The sequence below is a fragment of the Vicugna pacos genome, chromosome 10 (assembly GCF_048564905.1).
Source record: "Vicugna pacos chromosome 10, VicPac4, whole genome shotgun sequence".
Classification (NCBI taxonomy): Eukaryota; Metazoa; Chordata; class Mammalia; order Artiodactyla; family Camelidae; genus Vicugna; species Vicugna pacos.
Window position 1 is genome coordinate 12,006,260 of NC_132996.1, and position 14,338 is coordinate 12,020,597.

The window sequence follows — 14,338 nt, forward strand, 5'->3', positions numbered from 1 at the left end:
AAATACTTAGAATCTTAGCTAGGAAAATCCATATAAAGTTTCATAATTCAAGGAACCATCTAGCAGCAGCTATTTAATTTGCAGGCAAAATGTCTAGGGAGACTTAAGAGCCAGTCTTGTAAGATCGCACCTGTTAAGTGGCATCCAGTGTTTCATATTCCTACCACAATGGCTGATCACCTTCTTAAAAAGATACTTAACAGGGAGCTTTAACTACCCTGGGCTCCTTTAACTACATTATTATTTATAAAATCTCTGCACTCCCAAAAAAGTTGGCTGTAAAGTAAAATTTCATAATCAAACCGTATTTCCCACTGATTCAACTACTTAGTTAAGCAAGGATATAGCACCTACCAGACCTAAGATGCTCAGATGATTATTTCCCTACATGTTATCTGTGGGTAAGAAAGAGAAGAGCTTTTGCTTGCCAGCACAGTGGGGGGGATAATACAGGGATAAATCAGAGAGAAGTCAGTATCCCTCTCATCACACGGGCAGAAGCCCTGCCGTTTATCAAACAGCCCTACCAGTAACAAAGTAATAAAGAACAGTTTTGTTCTTTCAATGATCTAGTTTCTAATAGTAAAGCTCCATATTTTAAATTGCCACAGCAGAAAGGACATCCCCATTAGGGAGGAGTGACCACAAAAGATAGTATTTTGTTGTTGTTGTTCACATAGCTAATTATTATGATATAATTAATTAACAAGGCACTTGATAAACAGAAAGCCATTAGTCTGCACTGTGCTAACAGTCAAAGGGATACAGAGCTGACAATCTAATAAAAGAGACAAAATCAATATACATAAAACAATGAAAGACAGGGCCAAATATATAACTTGTAGCTGAAATGCAAGAACCTTTGCTCGTATTAAAAACAATTCATTTTGATAAAATTAATACAATTTTATAGGTCAAAACATATGATATTAAGTTGTAATAAGTCTCCTTACTTGAGCTTTCAGGGTTTGTAGTTGTCCTTCGTAATTCTGAGTCATTGCTAAGTTACATTTTTCCAAACTGTCCAACTTCTGTCTAAGTATCCCCACCTGCATTAAGAATAAAATTTAATTTTGATTTTTTCAAAATTTTGCCTGATAAAAATCAGAAAGTGTGCAAAAGAGGAGTGCAATTCAAATAAAACCACCATACCAAACCAAGAATAAATATTTGCCCTATGGATCTTAAAATACTTATTAATAATTAAATTCACAAAAACCAAACATTGCGAGCACTATTCTGCTGGGTACACATTAGGACAGTACAGCGTAGATGCGTAGATGCCTGATGGAAGATCCCTCTCATCATCACATTTTAACTTGAGGTCTGGAGTTGACTTTGCGTTATCTTTTTGGGAGGCCTCTGCTTACACCCCCGCCTGTATCTGAGGCGCTGCTGCCTTCAATGGGAGCTCTGCTTTAGTGGTACTGTGGAGTAAGTGTTACATTTTTATAAGAACTAACAAATTAAAAAGAAAAAGAACACTGTCTAAGGAGGAGTTCTTAGGCATCTGGCTTACAGAATTTGCTTAAAAAGCAGACGAGGCCCCTGTTTGCACATCTGTGTCATCACAGGTATAGAAGTGAGAAACTGGTGCCTTGTATATGCCAGATCTGATGACCTGCCTCTACTATGAAGGGAAACCAGATGCTGATAACTAAGTTAACCAGGCTAAACAATAACACAGTTAACTATTCCAAAAGCTAAGTTCCACTGAGAAGCCAACAGAGGTAGAAAAACAGCTGCTGAACAAATTGACTGATGATGTTTCATTTAGTACATGAAACCTCAGTAAACCTCATCTTATGCCTTGCCCAAAGAAAAATGCAGACACCAAAGTGTATTTTAGGTGAAGCATATGGTTTTCCTTAAGTCCCCTGCAGGCCCGAGAGCACTTAGACCTCCTGCTACCATCACCAGCTTGGCCATAAGTGGCCTCTTGGGGGCCCAGGACATTTGTCCTAAGTGGGCACCCAAGTATACACACATCTCCTTCAACGAATTCTTTCCTTTCCTTCCCTATAATCAAGGGTTGACTTTTCACTTCTTTCTGGAAAGATTTTGTTTTAGCAGATGAGAAGAGGCAAATACTCCTGAACTCCGCTTTCTCCAAAGACACAGCTTTGATGACACAGCTATGATTCTACAGCAGCAAAAGCACTAACATCTCTGCTTGCAAACAATATTTATTTCCCATACAAACTAAATGTTTTTTTACTTTCCTAGGTGGCATTGACATTGTACGTCTGTCTGCACTGGCAAATTACTGTGGGTTTAGGCTCTGCCTGTCACTTATTTGATAGAACACATTTGGCACACTAAGAATTTCAAGCCATAATAAATACTATTGCTGATGCCTGATGAAAAGTATATATAATGAAAAATAAATATTATTTATAACAGTCTGAAGAAGGGGGAGGATATAGCTCAAGTAGTAGAGCACGTTCTCAGCATACACAAGGTCCTGGGTTCAATCCCCTGTACCTCCTCTAAAAGTAAATAAATAAATAAATAAATAAATAAATAAATAAATAAATAAATAAATAAATAAATACATCTAATCACCTTCCCTAACAAAAACAGTCCAAGGAATTACCAACATAGTAATACATCTGTGCAGTACCTCTTGACCTTTCTGATCCAAACAAGTTTGTGCACTTGCCAACTCTTGATCCCGAAGATCTAATCGTGTCTCCAGAGCTCGCATCTTCCTTTCCCAATCCAATTTCTTGTTGCTTACCATGATGTCAATCTGTTCCATTAACTCCTGAAGCTCAGCCTCACAAGGAGAAGCTCTGGCAATTGTAGCAAAGGAAAATATATTTGAGAAGAGCAAAATGTGAGGACAAGAAAAAGTATGATATTGCTTTGAACAGCTTGATCACCATTTCCTCAAATTGTTCATTTATTTAAATAGGAAGACTTCCAAAAACAAGAGGTTAATATTTTAAATTTAAACTAAAAATCTAATTTCAGAGCTAACAGTGTATATATTTTTTAATTTTTAAAAGTATAGTTGCTGCCATAATATAATGCAATTTGTTGATAAAGTCACTGCCTTCATTTCTCTTATGATGTGCAAAAAGTTTTGATGTGACCCAAAAGTTTTGACTTAAGGGAGTCCTAAAATGAAAAAAAAATGTTGCATAAATTATGTCAGAAATATGGCCACAATAAAGACAGTTTAACAATAATAATTTTTAGAGTGAGATAATTATAAGGGAAATTCTAATTATGAAAAAGGACCCCATGCTCTTACATGTAAATACACATATCCTATGTTTATCATAACTGAAGGAGGTTTGACAGCAGGCAACCTGGGGCTTCAGCCGTGCCTGCCAGGGACAGGGGAGCAAGGCCAGGCCAGGTAGGACCAGATTCAAAGGTACTACACCTGGGCTACACTGCTGCCTTTCCAGTAGAGAGACTTGGCATGATCTGGCTGGTGGTGTCGTTTTGGAAGGAATCTAACTGGTCAGGGGTGGGCAGACTCATATTAGGTTTTAGACAATGGAGATACCACTAGTCAGATAGGTGGCAACATCTTGGGTCTAAGAAGGTCTACTGTATTTGAAATAAGACCCTTGGTGATGACTAGAATTGTAGTGACTGAGAGTTGGTGAGGTTGCTGGGTGCTCCCAGGCAGGGTTCTCCTTCAAAGAAGCTGAAGCCTTCCCCGAGGACCTGGTATAAGTCTAGGCACTCAGACTGGACAAGCAGGTAGATGTTGAAGCCTCAGACTTCAGCCTAAGGAACACACAAGTGTTCAGATTAGAAAAGCAAGTTATTTCAGTATCCATTCAACGGTGGTGATGGGGCTTCTGATGTATTTGTGTAGCTGGGAGGAAGGCAGGAGAAGCAGGTGTAAAATGACATCATTTCCTCCACTTAGCTTCACCAAATCAGAATTTTAGGGCTAATTAAGAATCATTTGGCATTTTGAAAAAACTGACGTACAGAGAGACATCAAGGTCACATATTAATTAGTGGAAGAGCCAGAACTAGATTCTAGGCAGTTGCTTCATATCTTAATTAAGCACCTTCCTGTATACCACACAGCAGGACATGGTGTTTCGAATAAGAACTTGCTTACAGAATGCAGTACAAGTTAGCTGAATTGTGGTAAGGTTAGAAACAGGTATTTGAACTCGAAGAACTCAGAATTTCCAGAATCACTTTCTAAAACACCCAGAGGCAAACTGAACAAGGAATGTCCCTTTGGTTTATTCAACAGCAGATTCAGCAGGTTTGACATCAGAGAGGTTTTAAGTACAAAGTGCCATTCTGAAGTCTTTCTAGCATTCCTGGGCTAAGGCCCAAAGGTGCTCAATTTTTACTTGAAACCTAAACAAACCTGAGAAAAGGAAGCACTAATTCCTATAAATAACTTGATTGCCTTTTAATTGAGGTTTCTGATGTGGGGAAAAACAGCAGAACAAAAGGAATGGTTTTCACACATTCTTTTTTATAACAACATACATTACCCTTTACTGTAAATACATTTTGTCTATTTTTTTTCTGCTCGTGTTAGCTCTGAAAGAAAACGGATTGTATCAGTCTATCTGACCAGGGCTTAGCACACAGCAGCTGCTCAGTACACCCTTGAAGAGTGAACAAGTGAGTTTTTCCATTGCTATCTTCTTGGCATATAGGAATGTACTGTGCTAATGGAATTAAAATATAGGACTAAAGTGGAGTGTGGCATAATATGAGCTACTCAATACTGTCAAGCAAATGAATGAATGGTTTATTTCCTGGCTATACAAAAGCCAGACTTTTACACTTCAGGGTGGGAGGACTTTTACAGGTTTTCCAGTCCAACTACCCATTCAGTGTTTGCATAGAATCATCCATCATACCCAACTGATCAGATTCAGCAAGTCTAGGGCAGAGACCAGATTCTCCACTGGTATCAAAGGCATCAGGGGATTGCAGTGTATGTCAAAGTCTGTAATCTATTTTGCAGTATCACTGTCAAGAGGTCATCCAGCCTAATTACTGAATTAGAGCTAAAAGTAGATATTTCTCAGGCACTATTTTTTTGTCCAAAAAATGTTATTTCCCATCATCACTATGTTTGCTGACACAGCAGCACTGCAATGACTATTTTTACTGCATTATTTGAATGGTGGCTCATATTTTCAGTCCATTCATCTCTTTCATTTGTGGTAAGCTTAATGTTGGGATGCAGAACTATAAATCCCATTATTCCAGTAAAGCATGCTTAAATGTACTTATAAAGGCCTTACTCTAAAGCCTTCATCATAATTATCAAGGAAGGACATTTATAGAAAGAAAATGTAATGTCATAGCTTCCAAGTCTCTATCAATGTTTTATCAGAATTCTAGGTACATACAAATTTAAAATCTCATTTTTTATGTTCTAAAATAAAAGAAAGTTCTACTAAAAAACCTACACCACAGATAAACTTTTTCTTGAAACTTTTCCATAACTATTCACATTGTGAGTAACATCTTGGTTCACAGATCAAATGAGGTAAAGAGATAGTGAAACACTAGCAAGCACTGATTCTCTTTCTTCAGGGGGATTTTTACAATTATCTAGACGTATAAATAATTTCATTATACTCACAAACTTACATACCTGAAAAATTACTTCATATTAATACACTGAAACATATAATATAATTAATAACAAACAAATGTTTAATAACACAGGCATTAGCTTGGACTCTATAAGCCAGTCCCTAAGGCAATTACAATGCCCTCCTGCCAAAAGTCTATTTGATGAGAGACTGCAGTGCTAGCACATGGGAGGATAGATGTTTTACCCTTTTCCTATTTAAAACTACAGCCGGCTATTTATTTCTCTGGATACAAACAGCAAAGAATTAGGCAAACACTGATATAATCCGTTTTTCCACGGCTAGAAAACTAAGAAATACACTGTTCCCTAAATGTTGGAAATTTCTAATGAACCTTCTAATGCCAGCTTGTTCTGGTAACTTCCAAATCTGCATCTTCAGTCTGAGCTCCCGAGCTCCAGATTTCTGAAACCAACTACTTATTCCACACTGACGTTCCCAGGGCATGTCCAAAGGCATCTCAATCTTCACAAGTTCAAAGCAGTGCTCGACTCCCAGCACCACAAACCTGCTCCCACTCCAGTCCACTCCATCTCCTTAATTGGCACCAGTGCTACAGTTGCTTAAGATTAAAACCCTTCATGATCCTAGATTTGTGTCTCCTTCAAACCCCAGAACAACAGTCCTACTGGCACTGCCTCCAATAAATATCCTACATTCTGACCACTTCTCACCATATCCAGTGACAAAATCCTGGTCTGAATCATCCTCATCACCTTCCTGCTTCCATTATTATCTCCTATGTGGCTAGTTGTCTACTCAACATCCATCTTTCTTTTCTTCCAAACCAACAGATCTCTGATGTTATTCACTGTGGAAATGTGTCCAGCTAAAAACACAGCTGCATTTCCCAGGCTCCCGTGGTGCTAGGCATAGCCATGTGACAAAATCTGGCCTGTGACATGTAAACAGAAGTTGCCATGAAGCTATTGAAAGGAAAGCCACAGCAGCTGCCACTGGCATCCTACATACCCTCACAATACCACTTCAGGGCGCTCGGCCTGATTGCCAGTGGACAGGACCTGCACTTCTTTGAGTGTCTTCTCTTGCTACTGGAGTCCTCTTTGCCACCTGTGTGATAGGCCAGAAGTGACATGGAACTGAATCCTCCCAGGAGCAAACTTCAACCAATGATCATCAGTTATTGGTGTAGACTCACTTGCTCCATGGATGGGATAACTGAGGGGTGTGGCTTATACTGGGTTCCAGAGTTTCCCATCAGAATTTCACCCCAGTCACCCCCTGCGGTAGCTGGTTTGGTATCTTGCTCTTCCTTATTTCACCTCTCCATTCCCATAGATGATAGATGGGAAAATGGCCCCCAAAGAACAAGTTCCCTGGAACTTGTAAATGTTATTTTCTTTGGAAGAAAGTTCTTTGTATAAATTAAGGGTCTTGAGATGGGGAGATTATCCTAGATTACCTGGGTGGGTCCTAAGAAAGAGGCAGACGGAAATTTGATACACACAGGAGAAGGGAATATGAACGAGACAGATGTGAAGATGCAGCCTTAAAGATCAGAATGGTGCAGCCACAAGCCAAGGAATGCTGGCAGTCACCAGAAGCTGGAAGAAGCAAGGAGCAGATTCTCCCCTCAAGCACCTGGAGGGAACAAAACCCTGCTGACAACTTGATTTGGGGCCAGTGTTACTGATTTCGGACTTCTGGACCCCAGAACTGTAAGTGAATAAGCTTCGGTTGTTTCAAGCCAGCAAGTTTGTCATATAGCAGTTTCATCTCCCAAATAAATTACTTGTATCCAAATCCTTGTTTCAGGGCTTTGGCTTCCACAGGAATCCCAAATAAAATGCTCACACACACTCTTTTGTTTTTACCCATTGCCCTTCCTCTGCTCCCTTCCTGGAAGGCAGATGTGATGCTGGAGGTGGTTTAACCATCTTGCAATCATTAGGTGACAACAAACAATAAAGCCACATACTGAGGGTGATGAAGCAGAAAGACACATCTAGACTTGTAGAAACAGCTGATCATTTGAGCTTCCCTTGGATGTGTGACAGGCATCGCAAACAGGCTTGCCTTCTCTCCAGTCTTCCTTATTTTGATGTGGCAATCTTATCCTTGCAGCCAGTGGACCAAAAGCCTTTGGATCAACCTTTGCTTCTCTCCTTGCACACCCCACAACCAATCTATGGTCTCCTAAGTATTATCAGCTCTTCTGTCACAACAGGCCCATTTCTTAGACCTATTTCTACCACCCTGGTCCCAACCATGGCCATCTCCCACTTGAATTATGCTCAGTTTGTCTGTCTTTTCTGCCCTTGCCTTGCTATGGTCTATTTTCATGTAGCGACCAGAATGAGCCTCTCAAAACTGTGTTAGAAAATGTCACTGCTATGCTCAAAGCCTTCCAGTGACAGCCCCCCACCCTTCTACACAGTGAAATCTAAAGCCTTTACCAAGGTCTGCAAGGCCCTACAGGACTCGGTTCTCTTTGCCTCTCTGCCATCACCACCTCCCACCTTCCTCCTGGCTCCTCCTTTCTAAACACAGTGGCCTTTTTTGTTCCTTGAAAACGTATGCATGTTCCTGCTTCAGAACCTGCGCTTTTGCTATTTCCTCTGCCTGGAATGCCATTCCCCAGGGTAGCCATATGAAGAGAGCCCTCACTTTCCATAGGTCTTTCTTCAAATGTTACCTTGTCAGGTTTACTCTGTAAACCTTTGCTCCCATAGCCTGCTTAATTTTTCTTCAAAGCAGGTATCACCACCCCCCTGATGGGACATATACTTGTTTATCTGTTATAATCTGTGCCCGCCTCCACTCCACTGTAAGCTCCATGGCACGGTATAGCCACAGTGTCGGCTTTGAACAGCCAACCTCCAGAAAAATAAAAACCCTAATCTGTCTGGTATTGTGGTATGAGACCCTGGATCTTACATAAACTCTGTTTTGGCACGACTTTTCTGAGAACGCACCGTCAGAGAAATGGGGTGCTGCCTCGTTACTGCCCGGCCGCAGTGGAAATCCACGCTCTTGACTAAGCCTCTGCTAATAGTGGAGAGAAGGGACTTCCCACTACTGCTGGGTGAAGGGGGGTTCAGGCTCCCCACTGGCCCTCTGCCAACACCACCACGGCTGAGAGGGCAGGCACGGACACGGTGTGAGCGGGTGGCCTGGTTATCATTTATCACTCAATGTGTTCTGCTTTTCTTTACCATTGTAACTGTCTATGTATCTCCCCTGGGACTGTCTGTAACCTGAGGCGAGATCTGGATATTCTGGGGCCCCTGGGCCACAGCATCAATCGTGCCTCATGTCCCACTTCAGTTTCCAACACGAATGGGTACAGACTGTCTTGGTACTCGGACCAGCTGTCTTTGTGAGTCAGCTGTTCTGCTGATTTGCCAATTTTTCCCTATTCTTGAACTTTAATTTTTTCCTATTCCTAACTTGAAAATGATAAGATTCTTAGAGAAAAAGTGGAAGCCATTTCACCACACAATCCCACAGCGCGCCCGGCTCTGTCGGGCTCTTTTTGTCCACTTCAGCGTCCGTGCAGGTAACAGTGACTCCCTTGCACCGAGACTCCGCCAGTGGATTTCCCATATGCAGCTATGCCACGTACGCCCGTGCTTTAGTACAGCAATATGTGAAACATGCTTCCCTCACTCTATAACACTTCCTATTATAAGAAGCTACAACTTAATAACAGCTTTTAGAAGAAAAAAATAATGATAGTCAAACTCACCTATTGATTTCGAGACACAACCTAATTTAAATAATATTAAAAGACAGAAACAGTGTGTCTTAGTATGTCACCCTCAGAGACACCTCAAACGCAGGCCCCAGTCCACCTTGTCTCCGGCCCTTGAAGCCATTCCTACGTAATCAGGAACCGCACACTCCCCCAGTTTAAAAGGTGAGCCCTCGACACCTCAAATGCATCTATAATGACTGTCCTGGATTCTGTATTTTTCACACCTTGTTTCCCGTACAACCTCATTTATAGATAATTTTGAACTTTTGACTCCATTCGTCTGGTCCTTTGAATTTGGTCTTTGTATCTGATGTTCCTGTGGTTTGAAACTCTGTTCCCTTTTACTGGCCGTCATTCTTACAGTTAATTCATTCATTCCAAAAACAATGACAGCACACTTCCCAGTGTCAGGCACTGTGCTGGTCCCTGGGGCAGGACGGGGGGAAGACAAACACTGCTCAACAGAGCTGGGGCCCAAGAACCCACTGGCCTACAGTGTTACTGGATGACCTTCTGAGCGTACCTACTGCCACGGGTACTTGTATCACCACTTTCCTTGCGTCTATTTTTGCATTTATTTCTCCTTTTTTTTTTTTTTTTTTTTTTTTTGCTTTTTGAGTTTAGTTCAAGGAAGGAATAGCTTTTACATTAACTGATGTCCAATGAGACCACTTTTTTCCTGGGGAGAGGACTAATGAAGTCCTCCTGTTCCCACAGTCTTCCTTGTTTGGCACTTCTCTGTTTCACGAGGGCTCTGACAAGACACTCGCAGCTGTTCCAGGTAGTTCCAAGGTGCCAGACCACCGAGCACCTGGAGCACAGGTCAGGCTGAGTGTGCCTGTGCCCTGCTGTGCCTGCCTACATTTAGACATTTCACGGCTTTTCTCTCCCTTTTTAAAATGTAACTTGTAACTAATACAACTAACCTTTTATAAACATTCTCTTGGAAAATGTATGAGCAAATGTATCTCACACAGAAGTAATTTTTAATCTTTGCCTTAGCTTGGTAGCAGCTTAACATGTCTTTCAAAGGAATCTTTCCCTTCCTTTCTTTCCTCCTCCTCTTCCTCCCTCCTTCCCTCTATCCTTTACCTCCCCTTTCTTCCTAGTGTCTTTCCCTCCTTTTAAAATCACCCACTAAATTCCTACCATCACTCAGCACTGTGTTAACGTTTCAGGTTCTACCTTCAAAGTGTGAAATATTAGAATTTTACCCCAGGTCCACTTCACTGTTCCTTCAGAGACAAGAGTCTAGCTTGTTAAATTTGATTACTCTGGAGAGGAGTATGTGTGTTTTGTGGGGGACAAAGCATGATGGAGGGATAATAATGAGGTACAGTCTGGATCATTCATATCGCACGAGAATCAATCAAATTAAAAAGAATTTTCAATGAGCAAAAATAATACATGACTACAATTTATTAAACTACCAATATATATTGACTTATATTAGAATTTTTTTACAAACAATAATTAAAACTGTATTTAACTCATAAGAAGCAGGTAAGTAAAGTTGTGATTATCAATTAATATGTCTCAGAGGGAAAGGATAAAGGTTAAGAAAGTTGTACACATAGAAGAGTACTGCTTTAAAGGACTTTTCTGAATTCAGATGTGAGAAGTTACGCTTTAATGTTCACCTGCTTTGGTTCTTTGAAAATATGACTTTCACAGCAGATAAAAAAAATTCACAGATCATGTGGCAGTACCTAGATTTGTAGGAAGGATTTGATAAGAGTCTATGAACAAGATCAATGAGTAAGCTATCAATCACAGAATAAAAAGTAGAGTAAATCATTCAGGAGAGATGAAACCTCGGTTGAAGATGGATGAACATACACATTTTGCTCCCTTCCCAAATCCTATTAAAATAAAACAAAGGAATATTTTTAACCTACAAGGTTAAACCTACAAGGACAGAAAAAAAAAGGGAACCTGCAGTGGAGAAAGCCAAGAAGCAACCCACTAGGTATTTCTGGCAGTAGGGAGTGAGCACTGGCAGCCCAACTTATACCCTCTAAGCAGGAGAATTCAAGATCGTGTTCTCTGGAATCTGACCAGCCAGAGACAGAAAGTGACTGACCGGCCTGATGACCAGCCGTGAAGTCCCCTGCCAACAAGCCATGCCCCTGCACACTGGAGCTTCCTGGCAGCTTTCGACTCCACTACTCTTAAACAGGAGCTAGCAGTCAGCAGTCAGAGACATCTGAGGAAAGCAGTTCACACAATTAGGTCAAATATAAACAGAAAGACATTTTTAAAGAAAATTATGCAGAAAGAAGAAAAATTCAAAAAATGTATAATTAAGATATTAGAGGTGTTGGCTCCAGGAAAAACAAAATGTACAGGAAAGAAGAGGTAATCACAGTACCCTATACAGCTCAGAGGTGAAGAGTATTTATTTATAAAGTCATAACAAGGCAAACAGAATACTGATCCAAACAAAATCATGGTCTACTGGGAGAAGGGAGGAATGGGAAGAGTGTGTGCGTGTGTTGTGGGGGCATGAAAAGTAACTATTGTGGATGCCAACAGATAATGCCCAAAACTGAAAAATCAAAAAGTACCAATATAAGCATGTTATTTTGAGATACAGAGATAAATACCAAAAGAATCAGCCAAAAGAACCAAAAGCAGTTTTGGGGTGTAGAAAGCTGGGGCGGGAAGAGGAGATCGCTGGGTTTTTGGTAACAGTGATAAAGAGTCAAATTACTTTTAAAACTACATACATGTATAACTAAGTAAAGGAAAATCTAGATGAATTTTCTTTTTCAGTTAGAAAAGATATTTTAAAGAAGAAATCCATCATATGTGCATTTATACAAGGAAAATGACACTCTTCAAAATAACACTTCAGAATTCAGGCATTTTGGGATTCTACGTATATGTTTTCTTAACCTTAGCATTACTCAATACACTTGTGGGATTCTTATTTAGAAATGACCTTCAGAGATAAGTTTATCAAACATAAGCTTTAAACATAATCTTAAATTGGCTGGTGGTTAAGCTGAGCCCTCGTGGAGCTGCAGCTGCACTGTAGTTAGTGGGCTGATTTCTCTTCTACAGTAGTGGAGGCTTGGGGAGGGTGCAGCTCAGTGGCAGACCATGTGCTGAGCATGCACGAGGCCCTGGGTTCAATCCCCAGTACCTCCATATAAATAAATACCTAATTAACACCCCCAACAAAAAAAATAAAATAAAAAATAAATAATAAAGTAGAGTAGTGGAGGCTACTCTAGGAGAAAGGCAGGGCGGTGGAGTAGTTGTTGGGGTTTGGAAAGAGGCACAGATTGAAGGGTGTGAAGAAATATACCAGAGCCACGCCCACAGAATGGACTGACTATAAAGAAGTTAATATAAGGAGCAAGAGATAATTTCAAACCCTTCTCATTCATATTTTTAATAAGAGTCAACGGTTTAGTGCATTGATAAATAAAAGCAATTTACTATGTAAAAGGAACAACAAAATAAACATAACAAAAAAGGAGTTCTTGGAGATAAAAACATGGCTGCCAATACTAAAGATCTCAGTGGGAGAAATAAAAAAAAAAGAATGTAATCACTGCTGAAATGAAAATGAGAAAATGCTTCATTTTCTCTGGCCTGATGACCAGACAGTGAAGACCCCTAACCAACAAGCCTTGCCCAGGTACACTGGAGTGACCCGTCAACGTCACAGAACTTCCTCCAGAAGAAGAAGCTCCTCCAGAAGTTACAGCACAAAGACAGTAATGGACATTATGAGAAAAAAGAAAAAGATACAGATGTTCTAGGGCTGAAAATGGAGTTAATGATCAATCATGCCTACACGATGAAGCCTCTATAAAAATCCCCAAAGTGTGGGGTTTCGAGAGCTTCTGGGTTGGTGAACATGCGGAGGTGCTGGGAGGAGGTGTGCCCCTTCCCACACACCTTGCCCTCGGCATCCTTTCCATCTGATACCCATCTGTATCCTTTAATAAGCTACATAAAAGTCAGAGTTCAAAGTTTAAGTGTTTCCCTGAGTTCTGTGAGCTACTCCAACAAATTAATCAAATCCAAGGAGAGGGTCCTTGGAGCCTCCCATCTATAGAACTGGTTGGTCAGAAGTACAGGTGACAACATGGGCTTGCGACTTGGGTCTGAAGAGGGTGGCGGGCAGTCTTTTGGGTCCGAGCCCTCAACCGGTGAGACCTGAGCTATCTCTGGGTAGACAGTGTCAGAAATGAGTTGAATTGCAGGACACCTAGCTGGTGTTCTGGAGAATTGCTTGGTGGAGGGAAAAAAAAAAAAACCTCCACATGTTTGGTGACCAGAAGTGTCAGAAGTGAAGTGTTCTCAGAGAAGGTAAAGGAGACAGGGGGAGGAAAGACATAGTAGGAAAGAACTGGATCTTTCCCTACATAGGAAGGAAAAGACTGAATATTTTCCTTTACAAAAGAGATGAACAAGGCTATTATAGACCAAAGCAAGTAAAAAGAAAACAGCGATGGCAATATCAATATCAGGCAAAGCAGAACTCGAACAGAAACACTCACGCTTGTGAGATACTTTATAAAGCCAAATCATATAATATGCCAAGAAGATAAAATACCCATGTGCCTCAACATACTGAGCAACAGAACACTGAAATACATAAAACAAAAACTGCTCGAAATATAAGAATTGGACAAAAATCATAATTACAGTAAAGCGCTTTCTTAAAATTTGACAGATCAAGTAGACAAAATATAAGGTAATAATGTATTTCAAAAGCATAATTTGAACATAATAATAATAAGTAAAACAGTTTGATTATATATGTATAACCTTTTTAACCTTTTTACTTAACCAAAAGAGAATAAACATTTGTTTTCAAATGTCCAAAGACTTTTATAAAAGTTAATCATGTGACAGATCACAAGAATAATCTTAATGAAACTGAATTATCATATAGGTTATATTCTATGACCGTGGATGTAGGGGGATTAGAAAGTAATAATAAAAAGATAATTAAACTCCCCTGGAAGTTACATCTCCTAAATGCCTCTTGAGT

General features: G+C 40.2%; 1 protein-coding gene across 6 annotated transcripts in view; it reads right to left on the reverse strand.

The window, feature by feature from the left end:
- The window catches only part of DEUP1 (deuterosome assembly protein 1), an 89,819-nt gene that overhangs the window by 70,613 nt on the left and 4,868 nt on the right, over positions 1-14,338 (reverse strand). For all 6 annotated transcript variants that reach the window (XM_072969014.1, XM_072969013.1, XM_072969012.1 and 3 more), the window contains exons 3-4: positions 2,624-2,795; positions 954-1,049 (exon numbers count right to left, since the gene is read on the reverse strand). In XM_072969014.1, coding sequence (XP_072825115.1) covers positions 954-1,049; positions 2,624-2,795 — 268 coding nt within the window. The remainder of the gene's footprint in view (positions 1-953; positions 1,050-2,623; positions 2,796-14,338) is intronic.